The sequence below is a fragment of the Schistocerca nitens genome, chromosome 1 (assembly GCF_023898315.1).
Source record: "Schistocerca nitens isolate TAMUIC-IGC-003100 chromosome 1, iqSchNite1.1, whole genome shotgun sequence".
In the NCBI taxonomy this organism is placed as follows: domain Eukaryota; kingdom Metazoa; phylum Arthropoda; class Insecta; order Orthoptera; family Acrididae; genus Schistocerca; species Schistocerca nitens.
In genome coordinates this window covers 1,051,501,518-1,051,520,327 of record NC_064614.1, presented here as the reverse complement: position 1 = coordinate 1,051,520,327, position 18,810 = coordinate 1,051,501,518, and the positions used below count along the sequence as shown (strand labels likewise).

At 43.0% G+C, this 18,810-nt stretch overlaps 1 protein-coding gene across 2 annotated transcripts in view; it reads left to right on the top strand.

The window, feature by feature from the left end:
* Nucleotides 1-18,810, top strand: part of LOC126238059 (ecdysone-induced protein 75B-like) — a 626,856-nt gene that overhangs the window by 554,202 nt on the left and 53,844 nt on the right. Inside the window, exons 8-9 of one of the 2 annotated variants that reach the window (XM_049947765.1) lie at nt 757-1,240; nt 14,535-14,639. In XM_049947765.1, coding sequence (XP_049803722.1) covers nt 757-1,240; nt 14,535-14,639 — 589 coding nt within the window. The remainder of the gene's footprint in view (nt 1-756; nt 1,241-14,534; nt 14,640-18,810) is intronic. The other variant, XM_049947766.1, reaches the window with a different exon arrangement.

Genomic DNA, 18,810 nt, shown 5'->3' with positions numbered 1-18,810 from the left:
AGCAAGCTACACTGCGATGCAGAGCGCCTCTCTTGGAGAGTCTGCCACTTGAGTTTATTAAACATCTCCGTAACGCTATCACGGTTACCAAATAACCCAGTGACGAAACGCGCCGCCCTTCTTTGGATCTTCTCTATCTCCTCCTCCAACCCAACCTGGCACGGATCACACACTGATGAGCAATGCTCAAGTATAGGTCGAACGAGTGTTGATGGACTACATTTTCTAAGGACTCTCCCAATTAATCTCAACCTGGTACCCGCCTTACCAACAATTAATTTTATATGATAATTCCGCTTCAAATCGTTCTGCATGCATACTCCCAGATATTTTACAGAAGTAACTGTTACCAGTGTTTGTTCTGCTGTCATATAATCATACAATAAAGGATCCATCTTTCTATGTATTCGCAATACGTTACATGTGTCTATATTAAGGGTCAGTTGCCACTCCCTGCACCAAGTGCCTATCCGCAGCAGATCTTCCGGCATTTCGCTACAATTTTCTAATACTGCAACTTCTCTGTATACTACAGCATCGTCCAAGAGAAGCTGCATGGAACTTCCGACACTTACGTTGGATGTAAACAGCTCTGAATGAGCAATTGAGAATAAATGTGTACGAATATTAACAATACTACTATCAAACCTTTAAGATGGGCTTTCGTCGTAAATTTCCATATTTTACTTTTAAATCCAGTGTATTTGTTCTTTAGTGTGACAGAAACTACTTGCTATTTGTCGTTGACTTGCGCAGGAGTAACGAGTCACCACATCGAACAGAAGTCTGACCACAGCCGCCCGCAGGCCGCTGGCAAGAACGAGCTGCCCAGCTCGGAGCAGACTCTCCGGAATGGCGACCCCACCAGGAGGCCGCAGCACACGGGCGCGGCCAAGAGGCGCCCCAAGAAGAGGCACCGCACGAAAACCACCAAGCATGCCCCGAGCAGGCAGCTGCCTGACACAAAGCCTGTGAGCAGCAGCAGCAGCAGTAACAGCGCGGGCCATGGCTCGCAGCAACACCACCGCCAGCAGCAGCAACAACAACAACCAGAGCAGGGACAGCCCCTGCAGACACACAGAACCGCGCCAGCCCAGCCTCCGCCGCGCAAGTTCGGCGGCGGCGACATGTCTCTCGAGAGTCGCATACGGGCGCTGAAGAAGATCGCGAGCGGGTCCCAGGAGGACGAGCTGACAGCGGCGCATTCACCGGAGCTGCCTGCTTTCTACTCTGGCGACAGGTAACTAGTTTTTGCCTTTCACGTCGTGCGGTATTTTCGGAGCGACGAAGCAACAGCAGCCACGTCAGCAAGGCACGCGCTGCTGTTGCGTGTTGTGGAAAGGAGCCGACGGTGACTGCTTCTGCTTTCACTACTCTTGTCTGACTACATTCGGAAAACATTCAGAAATCTGTGGGGCATGAATTATGAGATTGATGTCAACCGTAATATTCATCACAATATTCAATTAAAAATCGTCACATAACATGTTTCTGATGCTATGAACACATCAGAATACTTTGATATGTATTTTAGTACTTTCAACATTGCAGTCAGCAATCGTGATAATTTAGTATATAAGAAACTATCAACCTCAACTGCGGTAATGAAACCAACCATTAGCTAGGTTTCAGCCCAAGTAATTGAGCATTTTTAAAATGTGACTACGCCTATTCAGGCTGTTTTAGTTTTATTTCCAGACCATGCCCGCGTAGACATAAGTATTATAGAATCAGGTTTATCTTCTGAAGAAGGCTCAATTACTTGGGCTGAAAACCTAGGTAAACGTTGGTTTCATTACCGCAATCGAGGCTGATAGTTTCTTGTATATTACCTTGATATGCAGCGTGAGGGCGAACCATAGAGTTAACAGCGAATCTGGCCCATACAAAAATACGAAACGATCCAAGAAGGAACTGTAACGGAAATCGAGAGTTTCAACAGGTGTGCCATTCGTTGGACAATGTATTATTGGTCCAAAATGAATGGTGAGCGCAGGGCTGATTCCAGTTCTGCAAAAAAATTAAAATAAAAATATTCTGAGCATCCATCTGCGTCCGCGAAAGTATAGCAGCAACATAAGATATAGACGGAGAAAAACGGCATAAAATCGGAAATTATTAAGGAGAAATGAGCAGATTTGCTATAAAGAATTCGACCCACAGAGCAGTACATTAACAGTGCTATGCCTCCTATGTACTTTAGTGAGACTTACATATTTTCGTTAAACCCTTGTCACCATTTTTGGAGTTGAGCCAAAGGCATTATTATCATTTAAGTCCCGACGAAATATTGTGACTTTGACTTTCAGGAAAATGTTTATTTATGCTTATCCATTACGGGTTATAATGGAAACGTGACTGTAAATGAAATGTAAATAAGTTCTGCAAAACTGCAACCAGTCACTTTCTTGAATAGTTATGTTTTATTTCATGAACCGGTTTTCGAACCTTTTGAACTTCATCTTCAAATGGTTTCAGGAAGTTACATCATCATTGGTAGCATAATGCTGGGTGCTGGCTCTATGACAAAAAGATTGAACACGCTTTAATGTATCGCCATGACTATTGCTTATCTGTTGATACGGATGAAAGTTTAGTTTTTTACTTACTGCGACAGTATAGGCGGCTTTTATCGGTTAGTGTCCATCATAACTAGACATCAAAAATGGAGGCAGACAGATGGACACTAATCGAAAAAAGCCGCCTATGCTGTCGCAGTAAGTAAAAAACTAAATTTACATCCATATCGATAGGTAAGCAATAGTCAAGGTGATACATTAAAACTTTTTCCATCTTTTTGTCATAGAGCCAGCACCCAGCATTATGTTACCAATAATGGTGTAACTTCCTGAAACCATCTGAAGATGAACCTGAAAAGGTTCGAAAACCGGTTTATGGAATAAAACATAATTATTCAAAAAATTGACTGGTTGCAGTTATGTATAACTTACTTACAAATGTATACTTTTCACGAAGTTATGCAAAAAGCGAAACTATGATATTTTATTAAAATGAACAATATTAGATTCAAAAGTTTCAAGAATGATACTACAGATCAGCAATGAGTTCTTACATTACTTCCTTACTTAAATCTTATTAAAAATGCAATGATTCTAATTTGCGACACACCGAAGCAGTATTTACGAAAGAAGAGTGTGACATTCTCGTTGGATGGTGAAATTGAAATGTGTAAGAATAGCTTCGTAACATAATGTTCTGTAGACTTCTTACCACAGTTTCGTTCGCAAATCTGAAGAGAAATAACCATAGCAGTACCAACGCATATTCCATAACGCCTGTTACTGGGCAGGGGGGCTTTATGCTTTTCCTATAAAAAATCTTCGATAACTTTTGTTGACTTATATTAACAGCTTACTTTTTAAAGACGTAGACCTACATATGTGTTAGTAGTGTCCTGAACATGAAAACACAACCTTTTTTTTTGGCGCACTCTAAGCAAGATCAGCACACTTACAAAACGTGTCCTGCTAAGGGGAGTCATTATGCCCACAGTAAAAGAAACTTTAAAAATGCAAATTTCGTTAATGGTTGTTGGGTTTTACCCACTACGTCGGTTTTAGAGAGATACTTATGTGTAAGTAAGGTCCTCAACCTTAAAGTATTGAACACATGCTACCAAGATTGAATTTTTCGGTTAAGCTTGACTGAGAAATTTAAAATATTTGTAACAGCTGGTAGATGAATTCATTCTAGACAACATTACAGAAAATAACTCTCGTTTTCAGTATTTTAAACTCGCTCGGTAACTGCATTAAAATATTTTCTAAAGGCGGGCTCCACATACCCCCCCCCCACTCCACCCCCATCCCCCCCCACTCCCCACCGCCCTTGGTAATTCATCACGAATCTACGGACCGAAAGCTCTAGGGGAACAGAGGGCAGAAATGCAGAAATGTGTAGACACGGACACGGGCACGGACAGTGACTACCAACAGCAGCATCAATTACATGAGTGGTCTTAATCTCACGCTAGATCTGTGTGCCAATTGACGGCATAATATTTTAATTTAAGTCGCTGAAGAGACGCACGATCACTCGCGGGCACTGCTTTCTCCCCTCGCCGAATATACTCACACTGTTTTAATTTCCATCTCTACAGAATCGAGTTTTTATCATGAAACTAGATGGACGTCCTTTACACATTCAGCCTTCAATGTGATACATTTTTCCCATCGATGATATCATGACGGAGACCTTTCGTGAGGAATTCTACGTGTTGGCTGTCTAGGAAACGCTCCATCACGATAATCGCTTTCTTCTCTTCTGGCAATGCCTACCAAACAAGGTTACTTCATCCAAGAAAAATAAAGAAGAGGCTTGTCAGGAGATTATGGTGGAGGGAGGGAACTTATTTGACTCCACTATAAGCTTTTGAGCCACTTAACCATTTTCTCATATGGTGATGCATTGTTACTGTACTCCCCCACCACCTCAGACGCCTTAAAATGCAGAAAATGTAATAATGCAGGGTACTCTATTTCATCAACGTGCTTCACTACTCTACCGCTGCTGCTATAGTGTGGAGCTAGAATTTGAATGTGAACCTATACTGTAGGGACGTAACTGCAAAGAAACAAAAAATTAATAACGTAACTTATTTTTTTCGATTTGGAGATTACAAAATTATAAATATGCCTCTCTTCTCGACAAAGTGTTGCCAACAAGAAGAATGATGGATTTCCCTGCCACGAAACTTGCAGTACGCTAAGACCGTAATCATTTGTTCTTGTTCATGCTCCATGGACCTAACATATGAAAATCCCATTTGCAACAGGAAACAGTATAATAATTTTTTTCTTTATCAACCACATATTTTACTTGAGTGAGACATACAGGGTATCCTTTGTAATACAGTAATAACCTGTGATGAAGATTTCAATATAAAGTAATCGGCAAATGCCTTGGGTGGACATTTTGCAGTAAACTTGTATTTGTGATTATATATCTGTCGAAATAGTATTCTTCTTTCTTTTAAAAGTTATGTTGATTGTTGTGACCAGAAGAAACTACTATCGTTCGTCCATAGCGGTGGGTTCTTTGAATGCTCTGGGAGATGGTCGATTTTCAACTACAACAGATGAAATATTAGTTTACTTTGTTACTTAAATGAATAAAAGATTTACTTAACGTGGTGTACACAGACGCGTTCAAGGGAATAAAAAGCTTCATACCATAAGCTTTCTTTATATTGAATTAATTGATCGCTCTCCTCCCGACAGTGTCAGTTATTTACACTAAAGGGGCAAAGAAACTGGTGCAGGAATGCTTATTCAAATACAAAGATAAGTAAACAATAATACGGCGTTGTGACCGTCAACGGCTATGTAAGACGACAAGTGTCTGCCGCAGTTGTTAGATCGGTTACTGCTGCTACAATGGCAGATTATCAAGATTTAAGTCAGTTTGAACGTGGTGTTACAGTCGGCACACGAGCGATGGGACACAGCATATCCGAGGTAGCAATGAAGTGAGGATTTTCCCGTACGGCCATTTCACGAGTGCACAGTGAATATCAGGAATCTTGTAAAATATCAAATCTCCGACATCGCTGCGGCCGGAAAAGAGATCCCACAAGAACGGGACCAACGACTACTCAAGACAATCATTCAACGTGGCCGAACTGCAACGGTTCTGAGAAATTGCTGCAGATTTCAGTCCTTGGCCATCAACAAGTGTCAGCATTCAAACTATTCAACGAAACATCAACGATATGGGCTTTCGGAGCAGAAGGTCGAACCGTGTACCCTTGATGAGTGTACGACACAAGTTTTACGCTTCGCCTGGGCCCCTCGACACCGAGTGTGGACCGTTGACCACGGGGAACATGTTGCCTAGTCGGACGAGTCTCGTTTCAAATTATATAGAGCGGAGAGGCATGTACGGTTGTGGAGACAATCTCATGAATCCGTGGATTCTGCATGTCAGAAGGGAAATGTTAAAGCTGGTGGAGTCTCTGTAATGGTGTCGGGCGTGTGCAGTTGGAGTGGTATGGGAACCCTAATACGTCTAGATACGGCTCTGAATAGGTGACACGTACGCTTAAGAATCCGATCTGATCACCTGCATCCATTCATGTCCATTGTGCGTTCCTTCAGACTTCGGCAATTCCAGCAGGACAAAGTGACACCCCACATGTCCAGAACTGCTACAGAGACGGGGGGGTGGGGGGGTCTCCAGGAACACATCTCTGAGTTTAAACACTTTCGTTTGCTACCAAACTCCCCAGACATGAACATTATTGAGCATATCTGGGATACTTTGCAACGAGCTGTTCAGAAGGGATCCACCCCAGGTACTCTTGTGGATTTATGGACAGCGCAGCAGCTTTCAAGGTATTAGTTCCCTCCAGCACTACTTCAGACATTAGTCGAGTCCAAGCCACGTCGTGTGGTCGTACTTCAGTATGCTCGCCGGGCCCTACACTTTACTAGACAAGTGCACGAGTTTCTTAGGCTCTTCAGCGTATGATACCACACTTGTCTTAATGGGATTCTTCAGCTGCTTCAAAGAGCAATTATTTCCATTTTTTATGTTATTGCATCCACACAATCCCGAAGACAGCAAGAGCTTCCAAGTGCGAAAATTGTAGCACAATCAGCGTAGCAGATCATGCATACAAGTCACTTGCAAGAATAATATACAGATTAATGGAAAAGAAACTAGAGGATCCGCTAGATGACGATCAGTTTGGCTTTAGGAAAAGTAAAGGCACGAGAGAGGCAATTCTGAGATTGCGGTTACCAATGGAAGCAAGTTTAAAGAAAATTCAAGACACGTTGATAGGTTTTGTCGACTTGCAAAAAGCGTTCGACAGTATAAAATGGTTCAAGATGTTCGAAATTCCCGAAAAAAGTAGGGGTAAGCTATATGGAGAGGCGGGTCATATACAATATGTACAACATCCTAGAGGGAATAATAAGAGTGGACCACCAAAAACGAGGTGCTCGTATTAAAATGGGTGTAAGATAAGGATGTAGCCTTTCGCCCTTACTGTTCAATCTGTACACCGAGGAAGCAATGACTGGAATTAAAATTCAAGGTGAAAGGGTATCAGTGACACGATTCGCTGATGACATTGCTATCCTGAGTAAAAATGAAGTAGAATTACATGGTCTGCTGAACGGAATGAACAATCAATGAGTACATAGTACGGATTGAGAGTAAATCGAAGAAAGACGAAGGTAATGAGAAGTAGTAGAAATGAGAACAGCGAGAAACTTAACATCAGGATTGATGATCACGAAGTCGATGAAGTTAAGGTATTCTGCTACCTAGACAGTAAAATAACCAATGACGGACGGAGCAAGGAGGACATCAAAAACAGACTAGCAATGGCAAAAATGGCATTCCTGGCCAAGAGAATTCTACTAATATCAAATATCGGCCTTAATTTGAGGAAGAAATTTCTGAGAATGTATGTCTGGAAAACAGCATTGTATGGTAGTGAAACATGGACTTGGGAAAACCGGAACAGAAGAGAATCGAATCATTTGAGATGTGTTGCTACTGACGAATGTTTATAATTAGGTTGACTGATAACGTAGGGAATGAGGAAGTTCTGCGCAGAATCTGCGAAACTGTAGAGGAAGACAAAGATTTTAATACATCCAGCAAATAACTGAGGACTGAGGACGTAGGTTGCAAGTGATACTCTGAGATGAAGAGGTTAGCACAGGAGAGGAATTCTTGGCGGGCCCCATGAAACCAGTCAGACAGTCAGAAGACTGATCACAAAAAAAAACATGTTATTGCGTTTCTGATATTACATATATACATCGCAGATTATTCCTGCTGGCTAAAAATAGTATTACAGATGTCAGTGTTACATATAACAATATCACTTCACTATAGAATTGTTTAAAATTTCCTACGCAGAAACATAGGTAAAATTTGCTCCAGCTATCTAGAAATAAATCCAGGATCAAAAACGCCTTTTGAGTTTCGCTATGGCTATGGCTGTCTGGTAGTTAGTATCGGATCTAGAAACAACTTAAGCCAGCTCTCCCAATTTACACATACTTTACATCGTCGACCCTCGTGCTTTAATAGTTATCACCAATTGAGGTCTAGGTATCTTATTGTGATCACAGTCCAATTTCTGTCGTCATTTGACGGAATATAGCACCCTCCAGCAGTGAAACGTGGACTGCTAACACTTCAGGCAAGAACAGAATTAAAGTTTCTGAAAATTAGTGCTACGGAAAATGAAGACTAGATAGGTAAAGAAGAGATAGAGAACCGAACTGGGGAGTAATCTGACCATATGAAGGTATTTGTTAATAAGACGCATCCTTAGGCGTCATGGAAATACAGAGTTGGTAATGGAGGTCAGTGTGGTGGGTAAATATTTTTGGAGATCATTTTTAGATTGAAGTAAGCAGATTCAGCTAGATACAGGTTGAAGTACTTATGCAGAAATGAAGAGATTTGGACGGGCTAGACTACCGCGAAAAGCTACATACGTAAATGAGTCTTGAAGACCACAACAACAATAGTTATTTAATGTCTTGTCCCCTTATCGGCAGGAGAAAGCTTTGTCAGTATTGCTTCAGCCTAAATCTAAACAATATAATGAAAAAGGTGGAACGATTACATGTGATCAGGAATTTTTGTAAACGGTTCTTTTATTGCTTTAGAAAATGCAACTACTAGTGTTCTTCTCTCTGAAGCAGAAAATGAGAAGCAGAAATGTTGATGACCTTAAAGAGGGATGGTAAATTCAAGAAAAAATGGAGGACCTTCACTTGGAAAGGATAAAGTTAACAGGGGATAGATTGAAGTTTGGGCGCAAAGAAAGATGGAAATTTATTATACTTCGAAGATGAGTGTAAGTGGATGAGTGAATGACAGGTAACATCAATGGACCAGGTGACAAAAGGGATGTCAGGGCCATGATATGAAAAGGAAACAATAAAAAGAGACAGAGAAAGATGAGGGGATCACAGATAGAATTGGATTTGTGGAGTGTGTGTGAATGTATATTTAGTGGACTGATTCGGCGCAGGCGAAGCAGTGCACCAAAATTAGAAATTAGATGGTGAACTATGGGTTGTTGGAGTTCAGAGGGCGGATAGTGTAGCATACAACGTGAACTGAAATTCCTAAATGAAATTTTGAGAAGTCATTCAGGGAAATTCTTCGAGTATTTTGGTACAAGTGAGCCGTCGCTCGTTGCAAAAGAACTTAATTTCGCCTGAGATCTTACTCCCTTCTATCCTTACATCTCTACTGTAGTGAAAGTATATGTTTAACAATGCAAAAGCTTTTCCCTTTGTGTCATTCCTGGAAACAATTTCGATCTCATTTACTCGTGGTATTTGCTGCTGACAAAAGCAATGCTAAATTTACTCTTTACCCTCCTACTAGCTTGGTTCTGTCTCGGGTTTGTTTCCACCGGCAATGTTAATTTTACCTTAACAGTGACCCACACTAGTATTTACAGGTTTACTGAGAAAAATTTGATCGAATGCACCTCGAGTGTAGGTTCACTGAACGCAATGGAAGAGCAGCACACGAACCTTATGCTGAAGTGATCTCGCATCCACGGAAACCACGGTACTATATTATGGCATCTGGGTGAGGGTTGTTGCACTATTCTCTGTTTTGTGTTGTACGTCTTGGTGATTGTATGTAGTTCTAGTATATAGTTCTTGTGAACGCAATGGAAGAGCAGCACACGAACCTTATGCTGAAGTGATCTCGCATCCACGGAAACCACGGTACTATATTATTGCATTGGGTGAGGGTTGTTGCACTATTCTCTGTTTTGTGTTGTACGTCTTGGTGATTGTATGTAGTTCTAGTATATAGTTCTTGTGAAGGCATTTTCACAGAAAAATGTGTAACTTGGATAACAGAGCGAGTGAATCTCACTTACATTAAACAGCCTCTGGAGACCACGAGCGCCTACATAAAATTATCCCTGAACAACTTCAGAAATTTTGTCTCTAGGATTCTGGTTTATCCTGTACAAGGAAGTATTGTACGCTTTCTTCAACATTAGGATGTCAGAAGAAGCATTGTTCAGTTTGATGGAACCAAGTACTTCGTTATCTGCAGATTTAGGGGAGACTGATGTTGCCCACCAACGTGGAGTTCAGTCGTATTCCGGGCTAATAATATCGAATTCCTCTACCGATTAGCCACCAGGCCAATAAAGGGGATTTTTCATTTAGTACTGGAAGAAGAGCATGCCATGCGCACAACGCAACCTTCTCTGAAAAATCTTCTACATCTACAACTACATCCTCGGAAGTATGGTGAAGTACATGTCACATATTACTTGAATATGACTGCTGAAGTGCCTCTGTTTGTACTGTAATTAGTCAATAGGTATGATGTTGCTGTATACTTCTAGATTCCTCATTTAATACCAGTTCATAAACCCTCTAAACTAGGCATACACTGCGTTAGCTGACGTCTTCGTTGATCTGTGCCAGTTCAGATTTCTCAGCATCCGTGAAGTTCTTCCGCGAGGGACCGATCGTTCGTGCTGCCATGCCTTGTATACGTTCAACGTCCCTTGTCATTCCTGTTGTGTATGGGATCCATATACTTGAGCAACATTCAACAACAGGTCACACTACTGTCTTGTAAGCAGTGCCCTTCGCAAACTGTAGCAGTTTGCTCAGTTTCCTACCAATGAATAACAGACACTTGCCTCCTGGGTTACCTACGAATTGAAGTGGCGTAAGGTTTCCATTTCATATCTTCACAAAATGTAGCACACAGTTTTTGTAGCACATGTTATTGCAGTTGACTAACTCCAGATTGGGATTTTATTGTTGTAGTCTCTCGTTTTGATTCTTGAGTTGATCTCTGATGTAACTGCTCCACCACAGTGTTGTGTCACTGTCTTATATTCACGGCGATGCTTTGTGCAGAAAGGACGTGCTAGTATTTTACACCTCACTGCTTGTTACTACAGCATTGTGACTACACTATCAGCTCCATTGTTCTGAGTTCTAGCATTAAGGAGATTTTTTTCTACGGAATCTATTCAGAGGCTGCATATATGCTTGTCGCTGTGGGATCCTGTTTCTAGGTACTCTTCATGCGTTGCTTCGGTGAAGCTCTCTGTCTGTGTGTTCAGTAGGGTCCATTTCTGTTCTTTTCCAATTATCGTATTAATTTCTAATTCTGTCTTACCATAGTCTAGATGTAAAGTGTTTCTGAAATTTCTGTTTTGTCTGTAGAAAAACATGGTGTTACGGGGAATCTTCAGCCCCGCATTTAGAGACTGGAGTCCGTCCCACACCGACGACGTTTAAGTGCGTAGGATAAGGTCCGTGTCCAGTTAGGAAATGCACTATGTCACGTCTAGGATTCGTATGTTTGTTTCCTAACAGGGAGAAAATCATATACTCCACGTCTCATATCAATCATTTCCGATTCACTTTGCCATGTATGCGTCAGAGTTTAAGCTGACGCTTTGTTTGTGCAGCTACACAGGTAATTGTTTGCACCTGGTTTACTCTCCCCAGTCGTAATCAGTACACTGCAGTCCGATATCTGATGGTGATATCGATCGGGCATACACCAAGTAGCAAACACAAACCACAAAGCTTCCACTGAGGTGGTACCGAATGCCCCCTATAGCTTGAGTCAGACAATCCTCTGCCCTCGTCTGACTTATGCCTTGTTTGTAACTAAAGTCTTTCTATGTGCCCCTGTATTCAAACTAAGTACTGACAACCCAAGTACTGATTCGAAGCTAGCTTAGTTGTGTGTTCGGGTTTCTGTATTCAATTGAATTTAGTTTACCAGATTGTGTAACACTTTCTTCTGCTTTGTCTTTGTCAACTTTCAGTGTTCAAGGAACTCTAGTTTATCAACTACATGTACCTGAAGAAATCGTGTTACGATTTTTCGTTTGATATTTGTGTCCCCAATATTTACTGAAGGATCCGTTCTTAGGGCTCCCGTCGGTGTACATGTGTAAACTGTTTTATTTTCTAGTGTCTTGAGTTTATTATTGCTCCATTAGTAAATGATGACATGGAGTGTTCCCCTGGGCTCTGTTCTTTGCAGAAACTACTGCCAGTTGATAATTTGCATACGTGAAAACACTCTCAGCACTGTTATACCCATCCAACAAATACAGAAAGTGTTCAACAGCTGTATCCAAGAAGATGGGGTCGCAGATCGACCATCTTGGACAGCCCTTCGTAACTAGTTTGCTTACTTTCCGATCTGCCCATTTGACGTTCTACTACACCGTCTCTGCAGTAGTCTAGGAGAGTATCATATAGAGAGCATTATACCTCCTGTTGTCTTAATTTGGCAAACATTGTAGGCTACCAAGGCTTCGAAACACATCTTCTATGACTATCGATCAAATTTCTCATTTACCTGCTACTAACGTTCGGTGTGACCACCTCAGGATGGACGACAGTAATTCAGATGTAAGAACACAAAAAGCTTCCTGTTGCTCTGTGGGCGCCATCTTGTCTCCACGCACAATGGGCATTGAACGAGCGAATGGGTGAACTAGTTGCACAGAGGTGCCCTACCGGCCACCGTATGAACCGGAAACACACTGCTGGAGCCAAACTGAACTATTAGTATTATGCGCAAGTTAATATTCACAACAAACTTGGATTTTCATTCATATACAGGGTATTGGCCTACAAATCGAATGAATTTTTCTGGAATGTACTAGGACTAGGACAAAGATAAAAAAGGACGCACCACAAATTCATTATCCGCATGAGACGGCAATCGGAAGATGTGATGTACACGTACAGACAACGTAATGATTACAACTTCAGAACAACAGGATCATTTATTCAAGAGAACGAGCTTCACAAATTGAGCACGTTATTAGTGCGTTGATCCACCTCTGGCCAACCGCTATTCCGGTAGTCTCCAGAAACGCCTTCGTCCTGGAATCTCATTCACTGTAGTAGAATTGTCATTGATGAATCCGCCTTCGAAATGAGCTCCGATGACCAACGAAATCATGTCTGGAAACGTTCCGGACAGTAGTGGTGCACACTTGACTGTTGGCCGCCAGCGGTCCAACAAACAGGAGTGGTGACCAGAGGTGCAATTTGTTTCCATTGCAGGACCGCTTTGGTTGTCTTTCGCGGCACCCTTACAGCACAGCGTTTTGTCGGCGATATTCTACGCCCCGTTTTATTGCTCTTCATGGCAAGCCATCTGGGCTTCCTTACCAGTTTACGTTTCCAGCACACAGCGAGGGTCTCTACTGTTCGTCTTAGTGCTGACCAAACCTGACCTGCACCAGCAAGGTCGCTGCATCTCTCCCCAAATAAGAACTTTTGGAATGCTATGTTCAGGGCCCCAAAATATCTGGAAATTATAAGGATGTAACGCGCCAATTGGTCACAATTCGGCACGATATCCTTTGGGGGGATGTCAATCAACTATAGTAATCAGTTCAAAATGGTTCAAATGGCTCTGAGCACGATGGGACTTAACTTCTAAGGTCATCAGTCCCCTAGAACTTAGAACTACTTAAACCTAACCAACCTAAGGACATCACACACATCCATGCCCGAGGCAGGATTCGAACCTGCGACCGTAGCGGTCGCGCGATTCCAGACTGTAGCGCCTTTAACCGCTTGGCCACCCCGGCCGGCATAGTAATCAGTGGCAAGTCGACTAATTGCTTGCATAAGGACCAGAAGTGGAACAATGCGTTACTTCCTGCTCAATCGTGAAGCTCTTTCTCTTGAATATATCATCCAACCCTTCTAAAGTTGTAACCATTTGTTTGTTCCTATACGTACATGGCTTCTACCGAGTTCTATCCCACTCGTATAAATCCATCGTTTCTTTTTTTGTCTTTTTTTCTCACTGGTACCATTTTCATCGCGCTCTTACACTTACTGTTTAAAATGCCGATTTCGCTTTTGTCAATAAATGAATTCTACACCACTGTCCATTAAAATTTGCTACACCAAGAAGAAATGTAGATGATAAACGGGTATTCATTGGACAATTATATTATACTAGAACTGACATTACATTTTTACGAAATTTGGGTGCATAGATCCAGAGAAACCAGTACCCAGAACAACAACCTCTGTCCGTAATAACGGCCTTGATACGCCTTGGCATTGAGTCAAACAGACCTTGGATGGCGTGTACAGGTACAGCTGCCCATGCCCATTCAGCTTCAACACGATACCACAGTTTATCAAGAGTAGTGACTGGCGTATTGTGACGTGCTATTTGCCCGGCCACCATTGACCAGACGTTTTCAATTGGTGAGAGATCTGGAGAATGTGCTGGCCAGGGCAGCAGTCGAACACCGGCGCCAACCTTGTGCGAATGCTCTGAAAAGCTAATAATTTGCATATCACAGCATCTTCTTCCTGTCGGTTAAATTTCGCATCTGTAGAACGTCATCTTCGTGGTGTAGTAATTTTAATGGCCAGTAGAGTATGTTTACGTGTTCACCTTTGAATGTGTCCCAGATATTGTCTACAGTCAATTGTGGAATGGACCCGTGCATAATGTACTAAATACAGGATTGCCTTCAACAGCCCCGGATGGAGCGCGCGGGACGAGTGGGCATCCGGCTGGGACCAGCGCCTGTGGCACGTCCTGGGCAGCGGCAGCGGTTCGCAGCCCTACGGGGACCCAGGCAGGTGCAGTATCGAACCCCGACACATCCTCTTATTCAGGCTCGCCGGCCTGTTCACCATCTTTTCAAAAGTGTGCTTTAGTTCGTGCCTGAATAAGTTCTACCGAGCGTCCACCTTGGAATAGGGGTATGAGCTTTCTGGTAGTTCCTGAAACTCTACGATGTCTGTATTATTATGATGCCAACGGCCTTGTCGCACCGGTAACACCGGTTCACGTCAGATCACCGAAGTTAAGCGCTTTCAGAATGGGCCAGCACTTGGATGGGTGACCATCCGGTCTGCCGAGCGCTGTTGGCAAGCGGGATGCACTCAGCCCCTGTGAGGCAAACTGAGGAGCTACTTGATTGAGAAGTAGTGGCTCCGGTCTCGGAAAGTGACATACGGCTGGGAGAGCGGTGTGCTGACCACATGCCCCTCCATATCCGCATCCAGTGACGTCTATGGGCTGAGGATGACACGGCGGCCGGTCACTACCATTGGTCCTTAATGGCCTGTTCGGGAAGAGTTTAGTCTTAGTTTTAGTTTTAGTACTCTTATGACTGTCGAGCGCAGTAAGTTTCAGAACACGCTTCCACAGTGTTCCTACAGGATTGAAGTGATAAATAAGGTACATTTATACCAAGTTCCGGGAAATTTCTCTCTGTTACTAAGCACGAGCCCTTGTAACGGCTGTATTCCAGCTGTCTAACAGATGCAACCAACAGTTCATTCACAGCCACCATTATAAAACCTACTCTGCTATGTACGAGTCGTTGCGGCTGACGACTGTGCATATGTGTGACCACAGTTCGAAAATCTTATTTATATAAAATATTGGAATTCCTTTTTTCTGCTTCCGTTATACTGACAACTAAACAACTGCAACTCACTGAAATTCTGTCATCCAGAAGGACGCTAAAATAAAAATGTACAGATATTAAACGAGGACCGTGGCTTCAGTAGTACATGTAACCTGGCGTCTAACACTGAAGGTTACAGAAAACTTCTGTTGTGTTTTTGACCTTTCAACAGAATCCGTCTTTGTCAGGGTTTAAAAATTCATTGTAATATACAGGGCGAGTCATCTAACATTATCGCTGGATATATTTCGTAAACCACATCAAATACTGACGAATCGATTCCACAGACCGAACGTGAGGAGAAGGGACAGTGTAACTGGTTAATACAAACCATAAAAAAATGCACGGAAGTTTGTTTTTTAACACAAACCTACTTTTTTTAAATGGAACCCCGTTAGTTTTGTTAGCACATCTGAACATATAAACAAATACGTAATCAGTGCCGTTTGTTGCATTGTAAAATGTTAATTACATCCGGAGATATTGTAACCTAAAGTTGACGCTTGAGTATCACTCCTCCGCTGTTCGATCGTGTGTATCGGAGAGCGAATTACGTAGGGATCCAAAGGGAACGGTGATGGACCTTAGGTACAGAAAAGACTGGAACAGCACATTACGTCCACATGCTAAAACCTTTTTATTGGTCTTTTTCACTGACGCACATGTACATTACCATGAGGGGTGAGGTACACGTACACACGTGGTTTCCGTTTTCAATTACGGAGTGGAATAGAGTGTGTTCCGAAATGTCAGGCCAATAGATGTTCAATGTGGTGGCCATCATTTGCTGCACACAATTGCAATCTCTGGCGTAATGAATGTCGTACACGCCGCAGTACATCTGGTGTAATGTCGCCGCAGGCTGCCACAATACGTTGTTTCATATCCTCTGGGGTTTTAGGCACATCACGGTACACATTCTCATTTAACGTACCCCACAGAAAGAAGTCCAGAGGTGTAAGATCAGGAGAACGGGCTGGCCAATTTATGCGTCCTCCACGTCCTATGAAACGCCCGTCGAACATCCTGTCAATGGTCAGCCTAGTGTTAATTGCGGAATGTGCGGGTGTACCACTTACGTCGACGCGTTTCCAGTGGGACATTTTCGAGCAACGTTGGCAGATCATTCTGTAGAAACGCGATGTATGTTGCAGCTGTTTGGGCCCCTGCAATGAAGTGAGGACCAATGAGGTGGTCGCCAATGATTCCGCACCATACATTTACCGTCCACGGTCGCTGTCGCTCTGCCTGTCTGAGCCAGCGAGGATTGTCCACGGACCAGTAATGCATGTTCCGTAGATTCACTGCCCCGTGGTTTGTGAAACCCGCTTCATCGGTAAACAGGTAAAACTGCAACGCATTCTTTGTTAATGCCCATTGACAGAATTGCACTCGATGATTAAAGTCATCACCATGTAATTGCTGATGTAGCGACACATGAAACGGGTCAAAGCTGTGACGCTGCAGTATGCGCATGACACTACTTTGACTCAGTCCACCGGCTCTCGCAATGTCCCGTGTACTCATCTGTGGGTTCATGGCAACAGCAGCTAACACACCAACTGCACCCGCTTCTCCTGTGACGGGCCTGTTACGGACCCGTTTGCGTGCTACGACCATACCTGTTGCATACAGTTGGCGGTAGATGTTTTGCAATGTGCGGCACGTTGGATGCTCTCTGTCCGGGTACCGTTCTGCATACACCCTGCAGGCTTCAGCTGCATTTCGTTGACACTCGCCATAGATGAGTATCATCTCCGCCTTTTCAGAGTTCGAATACACCATGGTCACAGTTCCCACAACACTACACTATCACAGACGTCTGGTAACACGGTGTACTACAGTTGGTCTGCGTGCGGAGACGAATGCAGAATAACAACAGCAGCAAGCGCTACATGCGGACACTGCGATAGCTAGACCAAACCACAACAGTGCACTACAGCCACACTCGTAAACACGGTCGTCATCGTAAACATGTCCCTGCAGATGCTGCTCGCCGACCGTGGCCCGTGTTTGTTACAACACGCAACTGAACGTCGGAGGTTTCAAGCGTCAACTTTAGGTTACAATATCTCCGGATGTAATTAACATTTTACAATGCAATGTTCGATAACGTCGCTAATGGGCCTCTCGGGTCTATTTTGTGTCCGATCCAGCTGGCGTTCCTCTCAAGAGCTGTATTCAGAACAGCATACCTCTCTCCTACTCTTCTCAGTTCGTCATTGTCTCTCACCCACTGTCCACTTCATCTCCTCTATTCCTCTTCAGCACCACATTTCAAAACTTTGCAGACATTTTTTCTGCATTTTTCTCATGGTCCACGCCTTTGCTCCATACAGTGCATTGCTCCAGTTCCTTTCTTAATTCCATCCCTTAATTCCATCCTCAACTCCTCTTCTTGCTGAATGCGACTCTTATTCGAATTTCATTTCTGCAGTGGCCATTCGGTGTAAGCAAGCTTCTCAAGGACTTCAAATGCTTCACATTCTCCCGTTCTCGATTGTCGACAGTAATCCTCAAAGGTTTCTCCCATTTTCATATTCGCATCACTTCTGATTTGTCAATGTTGATTAGCATCCCATATTCCCTTTGGGATTACACCAGCCGATTCGTCATATGTCACACTCCTCTGTGATTTTTGGGGAACATTTGCTTACTCGATAATGTTTTCGAGTCATCTCCAAATCCTGAAGTTGCCCTATCCTTTCAAAGCTTCCCTCGCAAGCCATTCTCCATACAGGTTTAAGTCTCTCTTCGATAGAAAACATCCTTACCTGACTCCACTTCCTAATTCCACGCTGAAATTCAATCGCACCTTTCTTTTATTTTCCCAGGCACAAGTTGAGAATTAGTCTGTAATCTCTTCAGCTTTTTCCTTGATTTTTCAGATGTTCACCAATTTTATCCAGCTGATTTTGTGGAAGGCCTTATGCCAGCCTATAAAACAAGAGCGAACTTCTTCGTTAACAGCAAAAACTCTGACAAAATACACACCATGGGCATGGCGTTACTGGTTTCTGTTCTCTTCCTGGATCTCAACTGCTCCTCTGCCATTACTTCTTCAATATTTTGTTCCAGCCGTATGTTGAGTATTCATTCAAGGATCGTCGCCACGTGTAAGATCAGACTGACCGTTCTGTAGTCACTACATTTGTTGACTTGTTGTTTCTTCTTGACATCACCACTGTGGCGTCCCGAGAGTCCTTCGACCATTCGCAAATTTCATAGATTCTTGTGACTAGTTGCGTCAGCGATTACAAACCCTTCGTTTCCGACTTCTTTCAACAAATCCACGGGCATGCCGCGGTCTCCTGTAGATTTCTTCATCTCCTTAA